General features: G+C 39.1%; 1 protein-coding gene across 1 annotated transcript in view; it reads left to right on the top strand.

The window, feature by feature from the left end:
• CARMIL1 (capping protein regulator and myosin 1 linker 1) overlaps positions 1-16513 on the top strand; it is a 278825-nt gene that overhangs the window by 216509 nt on the left and 45803 nt on the right. Inside the window, exons 28-30 of the mRNA XM_019540133.1 lie at positions 7390-7565; positions 10001-10088; positions 12793-12942. Of these exons, the coding sequence (XP_019395678.1) occupies positions 7390-7565; positions 10001-10088; positions 12793-12942 (414 nt within the window). The remainder of the gene's footprint in view (positions 1-7389; positions 7566-10000; positions 10089-12792; positions 12943-16513) is intronic.

Here is a 16513-nt window from a genome sequence, read left to right on the forward strand (position 1 = left end):
CCACGTTGGCCCTCTTCCAGTCCTCCGGTACCTCACCAGAGCACCACGAGTGCTTGTAAAGTTGTGCCAGGGGACTTGCAATGACCTCAGCCAGTTCCTTTAGAACTCTAGGGTGGAGATTATCCTCTCCTTGCACATTTTTTTCATAGACTAGAAGAGGGGGACAGTTTTTCCAGCAAAAAAACAAACCATGAGCAGCAAACGTGTACTTAAATTAGGGGTACATCAGTAGAGATTTTTGAGGCTGATACTGGTCAGTATTTAAGGAGGCATATTGGCTGATACCAATCCAATTTCTGATATAGCTGCCGTCAGCTGGTAGTTCTGGTATGGTGGAAGAGGAGGAAGTGGGTGAAGTGCGGGGGGGGGGGAAGGCAGATCAACACCCCCCACAGTGAGGGAGGGGACAGTGGCAGGTGTTGCCCAGGTAGGGCGTTGGGGGGGAGGCCGGAGCTGCGGCTTGGTGGGAGGTGGTCCCTGCCACTACTTGCATCCCAGGAGGCTTTGGGGGGGCATGTGGTCCCCAGATCTGCATGGGGTCAGCTGCAGCTGGGGCTCTTCTTGGTGGGGGCTGAGCTCAGAACAGGCGCCGCTGGCACTGGGAGGATGCTGTATCCACCCCAGATTTCACTGCAGTTCTGCTCCCAGTGCCGCTGCCACCAGGTGCAGCCCCAGCATAATGCCCTGCCTCCACCCACACTCCAGGAAGAGCTGGAGCTGTGGCTGGCGGTGGTGGTGCTGGGAGTGGAACTGCGGCAAAATTTTGGGTGGATGCAGCATCATCCCAGCACTGCTGGTGCCCAGTTGGAGCCCAGGTCCCACTGAGAAGAGCCACACACAGTCCCAGCTACAGCCCTCCTCACCCCATGCAAATCCGGGGGGCACATGCCCCCCCCGTGTCCTCTTGGGGTGCAAGCAGCAGCAGGAGCTGCCTCCCCTCCATAAGCTGCAGCTCCAGCCACCACCGTCCCCTCCCCACCTGGGCAGTACCTGCTCATGTCCCCTCCCTCACCTTAATCTGCCCCCCCACACACTTTCCCTCCCCCCTCCCCTTCCAGCTCTCTATACTGCTGGCTCTGTTCCTCACTGCCTGAGTGCTGTACAGCGGCTGTGTGCAGCACGGGCATTTATTGGACAATTTCCAGCGCAGCCAGTTTTCTTTATATTGGTACCAACCAATCCAATATTGAACCAATGTATCAGTGTACCTCTAACTCAAATAGATTGTTTTCCAGCCCTGAAACTTGCTATGGTTGACTTGATTGGTAAATGGCTGTTAGTTTCCCATGTCATAGTATTATCTTCCTCTTCAGCAGTTAGGCATTTCATCTGGGACCTTGGCCCTGAGGATATTGACAATAAGGTGGAGTAAGCACCTGATATATCTGCTTCTTTAGTGTCTACAATTTAACTCCATTGAGAGAGAGCTTTCTCTTGAAGTTCTATCAAAGTTTCAACAGATTTTACAGTACGGCAGCAGTTTGTTCAACACTATGGAAATAGATTTCAGCACATTTGGCTTATTGTCTTAATTGTATCTTTAGTCAAATGTTGATCACTTTAACTTTGATAATTCAGTGCATTTTTCACTATTTTTTTCACAAACTGAAGACATTCTAAAATAAGAGCTCTAAAGAGTCAATCACTGGATTCCCTAATACATCATAGGGGAGATGCTCTCTTCAGTGAAGTGAAGGCAAAAGAGTTGTTACAGAACTATTTTGCAATTTCAGCAACACATTCCTTTTTTTCCTGGAGAACTAAAATAATTGCCTAAAAGTTGCATCAAATGAACATTGCAACCATATTTTACAAGTTTCCAGGTTTCCTTCATTATCTTCTAGATTTCTTCCCATCTTTGCTACATTTGCAGCATTGACTGTGACAAAGTTATGCACTTGATATTTGAATATGTGTTTAGTCTGTATGGAGTGTACTGCTACCACATTTAACTGTTCTGTTGCCTGAGTGTTTCCTAATGTATTGGTTGTTTCTATAAAATATACCCTCCCATCTTTTGCTATCACACAAATGCATATTGGTTCATTGTAGATGTTGCTTCACCCATCAAGACTCAGATTAATGGATTTTGCATTAATGTTTTTTGCGTGCTGCTAAGTTTCCTTCTCAAACACTGCATCTGGCATCTTCTTGTGCCATGTTTATAAAGTTTGACCTCAAAAACTAGATGTTGTTCGCCTGTTCTGGAAAAGCATGCAACCTACAACTTGGTGTTTGTGATGGAAACTGATGGATACTTTGTTTTAATTCTTTTATTTTAATATTTTTAAAGATTATAATCAGTTTAGTCCTTAACTATTTTGTATTGGGTTTAGATTTTATTTTAATCAGGTTTATTTATAACAAGAAAGAAATACATACATTGTAATAACTTAATATTTTTTAAATCCTATTTATACCAAAAAACATTATTTCACTAAAATTTCTGATTTATTTTATTTTCTTTTTTAAAAAAATCAGGTTTTAGCAATCCTGATGTCCATTCCAAGGGATTCTTTGGCAAGCTGTGTATCAAATGTGCAGTTCTTCAATTGGGTATTAATTTCTAAAATCCACATTTATTCAGTCACCTAGGTGCCTGATTGCTTTAAATTAGATAAAAAGAGGTAAGGAACAGGCGTATATACAATGTACATTGTGCATGAAATAAATGTATCTGCCCAGCTCTGGGGCAAGATGGAAGATGGTAGTAGCTGCTAGGCTTTTTGTGAAGGAAATTCAGAATGTCGTTTTGAGATTACCCAATCAGAGCATGTTCCAGTTCACCAACTGGTTAGCAACTTGGCTGTGTTTCACTATACTTAAACATATCACAGAATCTGAAATTGCAGATTAAGCTCTGTTCAGCTGAGACAAAATAAAAATGCTTTAGTCAGTGGGAATGTAATGAAAAGGAATAATAATGCCCCATGACTAATTACTTTTTCTAAATTAAAAAGTTAATGAGGAGGAAAATATTGCCAATTATTGGGTATTTGGTCCCTTCTCCTCTTTGTACATAATAAGGCAAAGAGTCTGTGGATCAGTTTTTATTTTAAATCTCTCCTGTGTATAAGAGCTTGTAGAAGTGAAGCTAATCTCTCCACAAGATTCTTGACTATAGAGCTTCCAGGCTATCACTGAAATATACATAATCAGTTCTGTTCTCTGGGCAGGACTGGTGCATTTCAAACAAGTCCTGTGCATTTTAAACAGCCTTGCAGAAGAAAAGCTGTCTTTAGAATTTGTTTGTAGAAGTGCTGCCTCGATGTGCTTCATAGCATACATTTGAGTTAATGTGTTGCATAGTCATTTATGCTTTCACACCTGAAAGTAAAGGGCACCTTTTAGATCAATATTTGCAAACTTTTAAAATTACTAGTGCCAAAAGTTTATGAAGTGCCTTATAGCTTAAAGGCATCTTAGAAGTCTTTACTGGCAAGGCTGGAGACTTTTCAAGTATTGCGATTGATCTATTTTGCAAGGCAGGAATTGGGGCCACGAGGGAGGAGGGGAGGGAAGGAGATAGAGAGGGATCAGTTGTTTTTTTTTTCCTTGAATAGTTTATTCTGAATCAAGAATTCCTGTGGGGTTTACACTAAGATCATGTAAATACAGTTCTGTTTGTAAAAGTGACCTCAGGAGAAATATTGCACCTAAAGTCTTCTAAGTGGACTTCTGGTTTTGGCTTCAATTGCCTTAGCAACTAGGGGTGCCTGCAGACATAGAAAAAATGGCACTTTACTTTAAACTTGGTGCATTCCCACACTGAACCCCATGCATGCACGTTACTTCAACCTGGCTCACCTGATGTCTGTAAAATTGGGCACTTTAGTGGAGCTTTTTTGGCACTTGTCTAATAGCTGATTGGATCAGCTATTTGATAAAAGTGCCTAAAAGCCCTGCTGAAGTACCTAATCTTTACAGATGCTACAGAGTTGGGTTGAAGTAACACACTGCTGCCTCTAGTAAAGTTATTAAATGTCTGCACACAGCCTAGAGGTCACATTTCCAAAAACTAGTCATAAGAAGCTGGGAAAAATTGCTGAAAAATCTTTTAACAGATCAGATACCAGGAATTTTCTCTCAAAGGAGAACTGGGGAGGGGAAGAGAGGAGTGAAAAGAACGATAAGTGAATTTACTAAAGAAACAGAAATTGCAATAGAGTTTCTACGCTGTACTTTGCAAGTCCCTGTCAATGCATTGTCACCAGTCAAAATCTCTTGCTGATACAAGAAGCTGTCTTATTCTGCCAGTGAAGATGGTAGACTGAATGGGAAACTCCAGGAAATAAAAAAGATCTTGAAGCAAGGGAAGACTTTTCATAAGGACTCAAGGGACAGTTTGATTCATTCCTCTGCAGAAACACCTATGTTTCTTTGTCCGTCCTGGAACAAGGAGAGCATGAGTGATCAGTGTGACTCCACGAATGGTTCAATTGGAGCAGGTTCCACTTCACAGCCTCCTGAGTACCCAAAGCACATTGGGAGAGTGACACTGCAGCTGCACTGGGTGCAGGTCTCCTGGTCTAGTGCTAGAGTCCCTTATCTGTGGCAGTGCCTCTCCCTCCCATATACAGACACAAATTGGCCTACATTTGTGTACTTAAAACTGAGGTGGTGGCCACTTGTTGGCTTTCTTAGATTTAAATGTCAGTTAGCTAAGATGTTTTGAGGAAAATGGAAAGCTTTCTCTGGGGTTTAAGTAGCATTATGGAGACTTTAAAACACAAGGAATTCCTTTGTGTTATACTTGTGTATTCACCCCTCTGCAATTCTCTCATTTCCATTTCTGTATCCTTGTGTTAGTCGTATTTAAATCTGTGTAGGGTTGGCTTGCCCACTTTTTGTTTTTTTCACTGTTCAGTGTGTGTGTGTTGCAGACGTATTTTAGATTGTAATCAGATTACTCAGTTTCCCTATGTATGTTCCATAATATGTGAGGGGACTAAGAGTGTTTACTGGCATCATGGAGATGGTTTTTCTAAGAGAAAAAGAAAGCGTGTGTTCTTCCACCCCGGTTGTAAGACTTCTCCTTCTGGAGAGCATGCAAAAGATGCTTCTAATCGGGTGGGCAAAATGCGGCCTGGGGGCCAGATGTGGCCTGCTGGGCCATTCTATACAGCCCGCAGGGCCCCTAAAAAATTTAGAAAATTAATATTTATCTGCCCTGGGCTGCCTGTCATGCAGCCCTCGATGGCTTGCCAAAACTCACTAAGCAGCACTCTGCCCAAACTAATTGCCCACCTCTGTTCTAAATGCACTTCCTGAAGGCTGCTGCCCAGACAAGAGCATCTTTGCTGAGAGACAAGTGGAGAGAGTACTCAAGAAGGTTGTATATTTATTTTGCTGCATGATTTTAGGTATCTTGGTACCCTGCCAGGTTGGTACCCTCCCAGGTTCAGTATATCACTGAACCAGTAAGAAACCCTCATGACACGGAGCACTGCTCACACTACAAGTACTGTTCTTCCCTCTACTGGAACCTTGAACTTCTGCTATGGTGTGGATGACTTCAGGTCTTTTCCATAGAAGATCATGGCCCTCTTTCTTTTTTTCTGCTCTTACTTTCTTAGGATTTCCAAGAAGTACTATATGACAATAAAGCTGTCTGACTAGAAAAGTTTATTTGCTTGTTATTTACACATACACACGCACACAACTGTAGGCAATTACTGGAAATAAAGTAGGTATAACATTTTCCTCTTGGATGCATCAGATGGAAAGTATCAAAAGTATAATGAGATTTATTATTAATTATACTTTCAATGCTTTCCATTTGGTACATTAAAGAGGAAAATTCTATACCTACTATAGCTGCAGTTATTAGAATTAAGGAAGTTAGAGGTAGGGTGCTCTCTTGTTTAAGGTGCTTACCTAGGACTTTGGAAAGTAAGGTTCAGTGCCACATTCTCACAGTCTTTTTTGGTGACCTGGGTTAAGTCTCTTAGCCTGCCTGTGTCTCAGCTTCCCATCTATAAATTGGAGTGCTATTAATAGCACTTACCTGCCTCATCAGGCTGGCATGAGGATAAATATGTTGAACTTAGGGGTGCACACCAGTGATAAAGGAAATACAAGTTCCTAAGACAGAGCGCCTTATTTTCCAGCTTGTGGGTATTATGTATTTGTGACCCATCTGTTTCAGGGGTAGGTAACACCCGGTACAGGTGCCAGAGTGTGGCACTCAAAGGCATTTTCCTTGGCACGCATGCCTCTGGGTGGATGGCAGGGAAGGGGCCGGGGCTACACAGCAATGGCAAGGATTTGGCCCCTCATGGCTCTCCTGCCATCTGCCCCTGGCACATCAACATCTTACAAGTTGAAGCTGTGGGTGTTTTGGCACTCTGACCAAAAATGTTGCTGACTGGTGGTTGGTTGAACTGCTTTGTTGGCTGTCAGTTTTACTTTCCAGTAGTGTTCTTACTGACTGTCCTGTGCAGAACTTGAACGCGAACCTTTCTATTAGGTTCTGTAAAAGGCTTTTCTAAGCAAGGCTTGCACAGCTGAAACCTAAAGAGCAGCAAACAGATCCAGTAGAGGAGAGAGTAAGCATAGATACAGTAGTGCCATCCCAAGCCTACAAAGAATTGTCAAGATATGAGATTTTTAAATGTATTTATAGGTTTCCTTCTGTCATCAGGCTTTGGAAAGTTTATAGTTTGTAATTCCAAGTTTTTCTTTGCGGCCATGAAAACTAGAAACTTGCCTTTTTAATGAAAGCAGAAATTCTCTTATAAGATCTTAAAGATCCAGCTCTTGTGAGACATCACTTTCTTTTAAAAATAATTGATCAGATTTAAAAAATGTGTAGCTGACACTATATAAATTGTATGTGAACGCATGGCAATGAGATTCATGCTGGTAAATTTTTGTATACCTCAGAAATTGTACCAGTGTCCATTCCTGATAATGCTGCTAGTAAATTCCAAGCACATGCAAATGTACATTGTCATCATCTTCATCTCAGGCTCTGAAGCCTTTTATACATGAGAAGGCTTAAATTGCTAAAGACAATTGCCGATTCAGAGCACAGCGTAGCTGAACTTTGGAAGTATTATTAGACATCTATAACAGAGCAGTCTTGGTACTTAAGAGTGCAAATACAGTCCTGAGTGCCCAATAGGAGCCTATTCGTTGTACTGATAATTAAGCAAATAAAGTTATAACTTTAATATTTGAAAAAAATAGGTAAATTGTTTGTCTCAGCTCATTTTATAAATGCTTTTAATTTGCGACTCTTGGTTGGATCCCAAACGTCCCAGGTTTAAAAGGACTTTAATGCTATTGCATTGCAGAGCACTAAGATTGTGGCTTTAATGAAAGCCATTGTGTACAGTATTGAGTTTTTCTCTTTTTTCAGTTGTTTTCATTCACTTTGTGCTGCAGACACTACTTGAGTCTATGGTGGATGCAGCTGAAAACCTTTGCCCAAATGTGATGAAAAAAACCAACATACGGCAAGACCTAATTGAAGCTAGCACTGAGAAGATTTCTATCCCTCGTACCTTTGTGAAAAATGTCCTCTTGGAACAGTCTGGAATTGACATCCTCAACAAAATTAGGTGTGTTAAAAGGACTTTTTAGAAGTGTGGCTAAAGAGTCTGGTGGTGCATGACTTTCTCTGTCTATTGGTGTGTTTTCTGAATGTTTCCATAAATCACGAGACAACATACAAAGTTCTATGGAGAGCATTAAGACATCATATAGGCCCAATGAAATGCAAATATTTAGATTCTACAGTAATCCTAATCTGCAGGTGTAGTTCTGTATTATATATACAATATTTGCTACTCCTGTATTTTTTGTGTATAGCTTAAAGGGACACGAATGAAAAATCATGTGTCTTTGAAAAATGTTAATGTTTTTGTTTACCTAACACAAAATTATTGCAACAGGAAAACAAATACTTGCATCTAGTTTTCTATGTTGATTGTTTTGTGCATTTGGTAGGACTTTCTACATTGTTTAGCATTGGAATTTTCTTTAGTAAGTGTATGCCAGAAAATATTCAAGATACACAGTATGGTTGAGCTCATATTGCTGTCATTGGCTGTGGGCAGTTTTCGGCGAGGCTGGGTTGACAGCAAAAGTACATCATTTTATATTTTGATAATTGTCTGTTTGCAATGAGAGAAAAATAGAAACTTAATTTTAAAACCCCACAATTTAGAATTGAGTATGTACAGTGGAGCAAAATTGCCATATATATGATTTGGTTTGTTTTTTTTTCTAAAGATTAAATTACATTTTTCATTTTCCTATCCTCTTTTTCCCTTTAAAAAAAAACAAACAAAAAACAAAAAACTTTGTTTTGAAACCAAACATGGAAAGTCTCAAAGAAAAGGTTATGAGCAATTGAAAATGTTAACTAGGTAAGAGGTGGCCTACAAAACACTGTCTTGAAGTCTTAGTTACATCTTTCATGAGAATGAAAGCCATAGAACTCCTCACTTTTTTGGGGGAAGGGGGGTTGTTAGAAGTTGTAAATACCTGTTTTTCCTCGCACATCAAGCCACATGTTCTCCTACCACATACTATTAAAAATAGTTAAGCTGTGTAATACAAGGAAGTCCTGTCCCATAGTTCTAGTGACATATGCAACCCAATTATCTTCTCACCAAAAAACTGTTCACCAGAAACTCTTGATACATGGTAGAGTTTTCCATGCATTTCCATGGAAAGAAGCTACTGATGAAGACGAGCCCAACTTCAACAAATTCTATAGTAAATTCCAGTTCCATAGATTATATACCTCAGTCCCAAAAGTCTTCACTACATGGTTGACTCACAACTTAAATGAAGTTATCTCTAGCCCATAAAAGTGTGTGCTCTCTCTTTGTATATCTCTGCTTTAATTAGGCTGTAAGGTGCAAATCTACCCTGCCTTCTACTTGGCTTCAGACTAATGTAGCTAACTATGTCTACCACAGTTTAACTTCCATGTTGTCTCTAACACAGCCTCTCTCCACACAAACACACCTGTAGTTCAGGGGATGTGATGCTTTAAGTTCAAGCCAAGTGCTGACACTCAAGCTAGTAATGCAGTAGGGATGTAGGTACATGCTGTAGTTCAAGTTAGCATAACTCATCTCTTGCTATTCTGTTTGCTCTGTGTAGCCTGAAAGTTGATTTGCAGTGTGAGTGCTCATACTGCAATGCAGTAGTAACTTGAGGTAACTCTTGCAGTTAAGACAAGCCCAGTTGCACAGATGTCATGTTTCAATCTAGCAGTGAGTCTGTAGTCTGCTGTTTCTCTTCACCGCAAGATAAGATACTCAGGGCTAGCTAGAATAAAGCATTTAAGGTAGGAAAAGAGCTCAAATAACTTGCAGCCAAGTAATGGTAATAGCAGAAATTAAAAATACAGCAACATGCAATCACCCTTGGACTGAAAGAAAGCCACAGAAAGGAGATGAGGAAATGTACACAGGGTATGTCTACATGTGCACTTTAATACACATTGACCTATTTTAATGCTCATTAAGGCATCACAGAAAACCATGCTCTTTAGCTAATGTACATTACAATAGGCTAATGTGCATTCTTCTAGTACTTCACAGTGGAGGTCTAAAATATAATGCACATTACCTAAAGTGTATTAATGAATGTGTAGATGCTGCCAGGGTTGTTGGGCAAAATAAGACTTAAACAGTCAAGACAGTCTTAGTCCCCCATCTAAACCAGATTTGTTTTTTCTAATATCAGTGTGTGAATTGTTCCTCAGTGAATCTGACTATGGTTCTTATTTAATTCTCGTGGCCAGATGTTTTCATTTTAGATTCTAAAAATGTTAGAAGCAAGTTAAAAATGGCACAGGAGTTCTTATGTTTATAGCCTATTTTTGAAGTGCTCAATTCTTCTCACACCTTCTTATGTTTCATTTCAAATACAATAGCTGGATCTCAGATACACTTTACACCACAGAAATAATGCAATAAAGATGGCAAAATTCTCTGGTGTGATTAAGTTATGCTTCTCTCATTTTCTATTTTCACAGTGAAGTAAAGCTGACAGTAGCTTCTTTCCTGTCTGATCGAATTGTAGATGAAATCCTGGATGCGCTTTCACATTCCCATCATAAACTGGTAAGTGCTTGCACAATTCTGAGTGTTTTGGTTCATCCTAAGAACACTGTCTTCATGACTTGTTCAACTCCTCTTCATTACAACTGCGTATCTGAAACTGCTCATTTTTCATCATTGGATTTATGTGCATTGTTGTCATGGAGTAAATATTCTTCTGATTTAAGATGAAAACACAGCTACAGAAGAGGCTGCATTACATAGCCCCTTTTTCAAGAATACATGGTCATTAATTAAAACAATTACTGGCTACTGTAGTAAGATATGAGGCATTACTTATAAAATAAAGGAGAGAGTTCATTAGGAACAGGCTGGAGAGACCTTGGTTTCTAACCCAGTGCCTATTTAAGCTACATCAGAAATGTGATTTCATGGCTTGGAACACAAGATGGGATCACACAGAAAGCAAACGAACAGTTCTCTGGAAGGACTGCTTCTAAGTGGTTTAGTTGCTTATTGAAGATGTACCTGCTTCCTGAAGATTAAAAAAGCAATTCGAATATGCATCCATAGAACAGCCTACAGGCTCTTATGCTGTAAGTGTCACACAGAGGGGACTGAAGAGGATCGTCATATCAGAACTTGGTTTGATAATGCTAGATTTTAGAAGTATGCAAAAAGACTAGTAACAATAGCTGACAATCATAAATTATGTAATATTATAAATACATAAATTCCAAGATTTTGCAGTATTTTCAGTCTGTTTAAAATATTCCAAGAACATGAACAGCATTGGCAGCATCTTTTTCATGGCTTTGTTATGCTCATCCAAGTTTTATGTCAGGAAAACAGACTATCATTATCTGTGTAAGATAAATTTGCTTTATAATCTTTATGCTATTGCTACTATAAATGCTCCTTTTCAGCTTTATACTATGTACTACAGTGGAAATACATTTGAAGAAACATATAATGGGTCTACTTAAAATAGTTCCAACTTCAAATTTGATAGTTATTTATCTAGTTTGCCCATGTAATGCCCATCACCATCTGAATCTGAATGCCACTGCTTTCTGTGCAAATTAGTTTGGCATGGTAAAGCCTCTTGAGGGAGAGTTCGATCAACACATTTTTCAATTTGAGAGTGGTAAAGATGCAACTGATGTACAGGTGGTTGAAATCCTATAAGAAGGTTTATTCAAAAACTGCTGAGGATTTACTACTGAGTCTTCTGAGATTGCAAAGGACTAGTCTAAAAATGGTTTTCAAATTTTCAAGTGAACACTTTATGAACAAACATATTCAAATGGCCCTAATGGTATTGAGCTCAGTAACATACCTCCCATCCTAAGAATATGTAGAGTTTTGGTATGCTGTTGCATTTCATTTTGCACTTGATCTAGGGCTCTGGTTATTGCAGCCAGCAGACATACAACATGGCACAATTTTTTTACCACGTATCTACTAGCATTTGGGGCTTTCTTGTCTCCCAGTGCTCCTGTTGCATCCGTCTCACAGGCCAGTCAGTATCACATGGTGCCAAATAAAACTGCAATCAGGGACTCAGTAACAAATTCTTGGAACCAGCAACTATTCATCTCACTGAAGGAGAGGGTCCAGAAACAGGGTAGGAGCATGAGAGACAGTTGATTGCTTTCCAAATTGCTGCCCCAAGCAGGACTGCCTCCATGACCCCACAATGATTTTATGTTTGCTTCCAAATCTTTGAGGATGTAAAGCATCTTGGTAGATTTCCAGTAGAAAAATCCATTTTAGTGATTGTTTGCCTTGACAATGTACTCAGATCCTTCAGTCATCCAGTTCTTAATCTGTTAAATAGGTACTTTGTTGATATTGTATCATACTAATTGGTAATCAGTGTCAGGCAGTACTAAGTCAAACCCTTCACTGAAGTCTATGTATGTTATATTTGCACAATTACTTTCATAAGCCTCATGTGTAATCTCATCAAACAAATACGATTTCATTGTTTGACAAGACCAATTTTGCATAAAAAATTGTGGATTGCCATTAATTGTATTCCAGTCCTTTTATTCTTTATGAATTGATTTTTTTATATCAGCTTTTTCACTGTTTTGCTTGGACTGTTACTTGGCTAACTGGCCATTAACATATCTAAGTCACACTGCTTGCCTTCCTTGACTGTTAGTTCAGTGTCAATACTTTGCCAGTTTTCTGGAATTTCCCAAGAGTTATTAAAAATTCACATCAGTGGACAGCATCCTCTGTAAGCCAACTCTTTTTTGGACTCTTTTTTATTACTTATCTGAGCAGTTTTTAAAATGCTTATCTGCAGTAGATGATATATAATGGGCTTCTTAGTGACTTATCCTAAAGTAGATGATATAGAACAGGCTTCTCAGTAACTAAAGGGTTAGAAATGGTACCCGTTTTGTCTCTGGATGTCTATAAAATGATTTACACTGTATTTTTATTTCTAATTGCCCTCTTCAGTTCCTTGCTGAAGTCAAGTGGCCACTTAACAAAAAATGTCTTTTTCTTTAGTTTTGGAATCATGGATTTTTGGCCATTTAATAAACACACTTTACTTTCACCATCTGGTGTTCGTGGCAGGAAAAGAAGGTCATTCTGTAGAAGACTGAAGGGATTTTAGCATTGATGTACATAGTTTATCTTCCCTACTGCTCACCTATAAAGGGTGATTTGTAATAATCGCAGTGCACAACTTCTCTCTCCCTTTCCCTTTTTCTAATTACTAGTTTCATCCCTGTATTCCTTTCCCTAGGCTGACCATTTGACAAGACGTGGGAAGCCACTTCCACATCAGGAATCACTAGAGATTGAATTAGCTGAAGAGAAACCAGCTAAACGCTCCATCATCACAGTTGAGGATCTGACTGAAATAGAACGTTTGGAGGATCTAGACACTTGTATGGTAAGACACTTTTTTTCTTAGAAAAGAATTAAAAATCACAGGTCCTTTTCAAAATTTCAGTGGGCATTTTCCATTACATCAGGTGATGTACAATTAGGAATTTGGTTCATTAGAAATAAATAGTTGTAGTATATGAAAATTTTGGCCAAGTTTGGTATTGCAAGCAAATGGAAGGAAAATCCCCCACTTTCCTTGACTGATTATCCCCTTTTTTGCTACCTATTCAAGAGAACTTCTCTTATACACATTTCCACAATGCTTTTATAATAACAGGTACTCTTTTGCTGAGCTACTGGCATATGGAGCTGTGATTGTAGCAATAAGTCAGATCATGCTGTTTTCTACCTCTGTCATCATTCCACACGCCATTGATCCATCAGGCTAGATGACGCTCTTTTTATAACTTAGAAGTTACATTGGTGACCATAGAGTGCAGCTGATTTGTATAGTGGTAAAGTCTTAAACTCTTGCATTTGGGGTCTGAAGAGTGTGGAATTAAACTATTGGTAAGAAAGGGTAATCTATTTTAGTGGTTTTGAAAAATCCCACCTGGCATTTTTACTGGATCTTCAATAAATACTAGACTAAACTGCTGGTGCCCAACTTTTTTGATCCATGGGCCAGATGAGCTATGCCAGGTCCTTCCACAGGCCAGATCCACTTGATGGGCTCTATCAGGCATATGGTGCTGGCTCAGCTGGGGCCTGATACAGCCACACAGTAATGGCCTGGCTGGGGCCCAATCCTGAGTGGCTGCATCAAGCCCCAGCCGGGCTATTGCTGTACAGCTGGATCTGACTGGCTCAGTCCTTCTCATGAGAGCAGGGCCTGATCTCCCTGCACAATCCAGTTGCATGGGGCTTGGAAATTCAGTGGTGGGGGAGTGGTGGAATGTTAATTGCCACTGTTCCCCCACTACCAAATTTCCAGAGCCGTGGGAAACCCATGGGCTGGATTTTACAGCTCCATGGGCTGGGGGTTGAGCATCTCTGAGTTAAATTAGAGCTCTTCTTTTCCAATTCTTTATGAACATTTTACACCCTAATCTCTGGAAGAACTCCACTACAGAGGGAACACCAGTTGGAAGTGAAGTAGTTATTGGAGGCTTTCCCTTCAAGCCTTCCAACTGACTAGGGTTTGCTTCAGTAGTGTCTCAGCATCAGAAAATCCAGTTTTCCTCCCTTTGGGACATAAGATATTCCAAGAATGATCAAAGACTCATTACCAGTGCTGTCAAGTTTCAGAAGGTTTCTGCAACTGCAGTCAGTAGTCAGGCTGTCTTCAGTGATTTCTTTCAGCAGGTGGTGCTCTGAAGAAGAGTCATCACAAAAAAATGATGCAGCTTATCACAACCTAGGTTGTGCCTGTAGATCAATTTAAACAGACCACGTCCGTGTATAGAAGTATGACAATCAAAATTTCTTTTCTTATAATCACGTTTTCAGTACAAAAATGCACTCAGGTTTTTTAAAGGAAAGGTCTTTTTCACCTCATATTCATACAAAAGGGACCATACTATTGGAAGTTATTTTGCCTTTCCTCATCAACTCATGATGATATAAACTGTGTTTAAGCTATGTAGAAACCGCGCAGTATATATTTCCTGTACCTTTTCTAGAACAGCACTTTTGAAGGACATGTAGTACCAGTATCTCCTTTCCTTCTCATGTATGCACAACTTAATCAGAGAAATGAACCTGTTTCTGGCTTTCACTCTTGTTGGCATTTGCTTTCTAGAAGGAATTAAATTGTTGGGAATGAAACAGATAGGTACATTGCATAGAAGAGCTCATGGTGCTCAAAACTCCTTTTTCTTTAAAAAAAAAAAAAAAATAGTTTATCCATTTTAACCATGCATTCAGGAAATAAAATATGTACTTTACTAGTTGATTTTGCAGACCAAACGCCCTTGGATGCTGTTTGCAGTTGTACAATAAGGGGCCCTGTGGGGACAACCATAGTAATATAGCCATGCCAACTTGTCACAGTTCTGGGGGTCTCTCTCATTCTTGGGGTGAACTGTTTGTGATATGTTCATTCATATACAAATAGTGCTGGGGAGTGTATGGATCAGGCAATGTGTCCACCAGTAGAGGTGCAGAAAACAGAGCTGTCTTCTGATTCTAAACTTTCTGCATCAGGTTACAGACCTGAAGGACATGCTAGATTTGTCCCTTTAAAATCACTTAAAATAGACATTTGAGTGTTATTTTAAACTCAAAAAAGTTAGGAAAATAAGGAAGTAGGAAGCTTTTAACACCATACAATAACAATGCAACAGAAGTTAATAAAAGTCAATTCTCAGCCAACATCTAAGTGTTCGGCACATTAGGATTTGCTAGTCTTTTAAATGAGTTCTCAAGAGCACTGAGAATGACTGAATGGTCCATCATAGAATGTGATAGCTCGAATATTATTGACCTGGGAGCTTCTGATCTCCCTGAGCTGCAATAGAGTAAATTGATACAACCCTAATCTACAACTATTCTAGTTGTCTAAATTTAATTACAGTTGTATTTATCTAATGACTTATTCTAATCAAAGGTGTATGCAAGTAAGATTTAACATGACAGCTTGGTTGTTTTTATGTATAAAGCCACTTGTTCCCAGATTAAAGCAGTAAGCACAGGATGCTTTTGAAAGTTTTAACTCCTTCCTAAATACGAAATGAATTTAATAAAATGAATTTTTTAATTTTCTGAAGGTGGGTGTGACAATGACACATTTTAAGCAATATATGTATGTTAACACAGGCTTAAAATAGATCACCCAATCTTTCCCTGAGTAGAATTTCAAGTACATCTGCATATATAATTGTGTTGGCAGATATTGATTGATTAATTTTTCTATTAAAAGGAGACACTTATATCCTTTGCTTATTCTTCATTTTTTTAAACATTACATTAGATTTTCTGCCAAAGTATTTTTAAGGCTGCTTGATTCCCCATTGAAAAGCAATGTAACTCTTTTAAGAGGAACAAAATAGAGTTATACATCCAAATAGGCTATTTAGCTGCTGTTATTGCTTGGTTCCAAATGCTTGCTTGGTTCCAAAGATTATCTTTGCTGAGCTATTGTTTAAAGAACAGAGAAATTTTGAGTGAAATTTATTTCATGCTAGGAAGTAAGCATACATTCATCACCTTGAAACTATCCATTCCAACAATATAATGTTGTTGTCTTCAGTATAAATACTGAAAGAAATAAGACAGTTATTTTAAGCATATTTCAACTATAAAGTTGGTTCTAAAACTAAACAAAGGAAAGATAGAAAACATAAATGACATTAAAATTATAGCTTAATGCTTTAGCTTAAGAATGATAGACATCACCAAACAGAAGTTGCAAGGTAAAAAGTAATTCCAACAAAGAAACAAAAGACAAGAAAAGGATAGGAGTTGCTTTCTTTAGGAGATACCAGGGAGTGATTGTGGTGCAGATTTACCCAAAGGGTCAGTCCTTGCCAACCAGTCTATGGTCCTGAAACCTCTGGAAGGTAAGTCACGCAGACCTCATTGCTTACAGAACAAAATATAAAAGTCATAAAAAACCAAACGCATGCCTGCCTCCT

This window comes from Crocodylus porosus, unplaced genomic scaffold (assembly GCF_001723895.1).
Source record: "Crocodylus porosus isolate Cpor-Errol unplaced genomic scaffold, CroPor_comp1, whole genome shotgun sequence".
Taxonomy (NCBI): Eukaryota; Metazoa; Chordata; order Crocodylia; family Crocodylidae; genus Crocodylus; species Crocodylus porosus.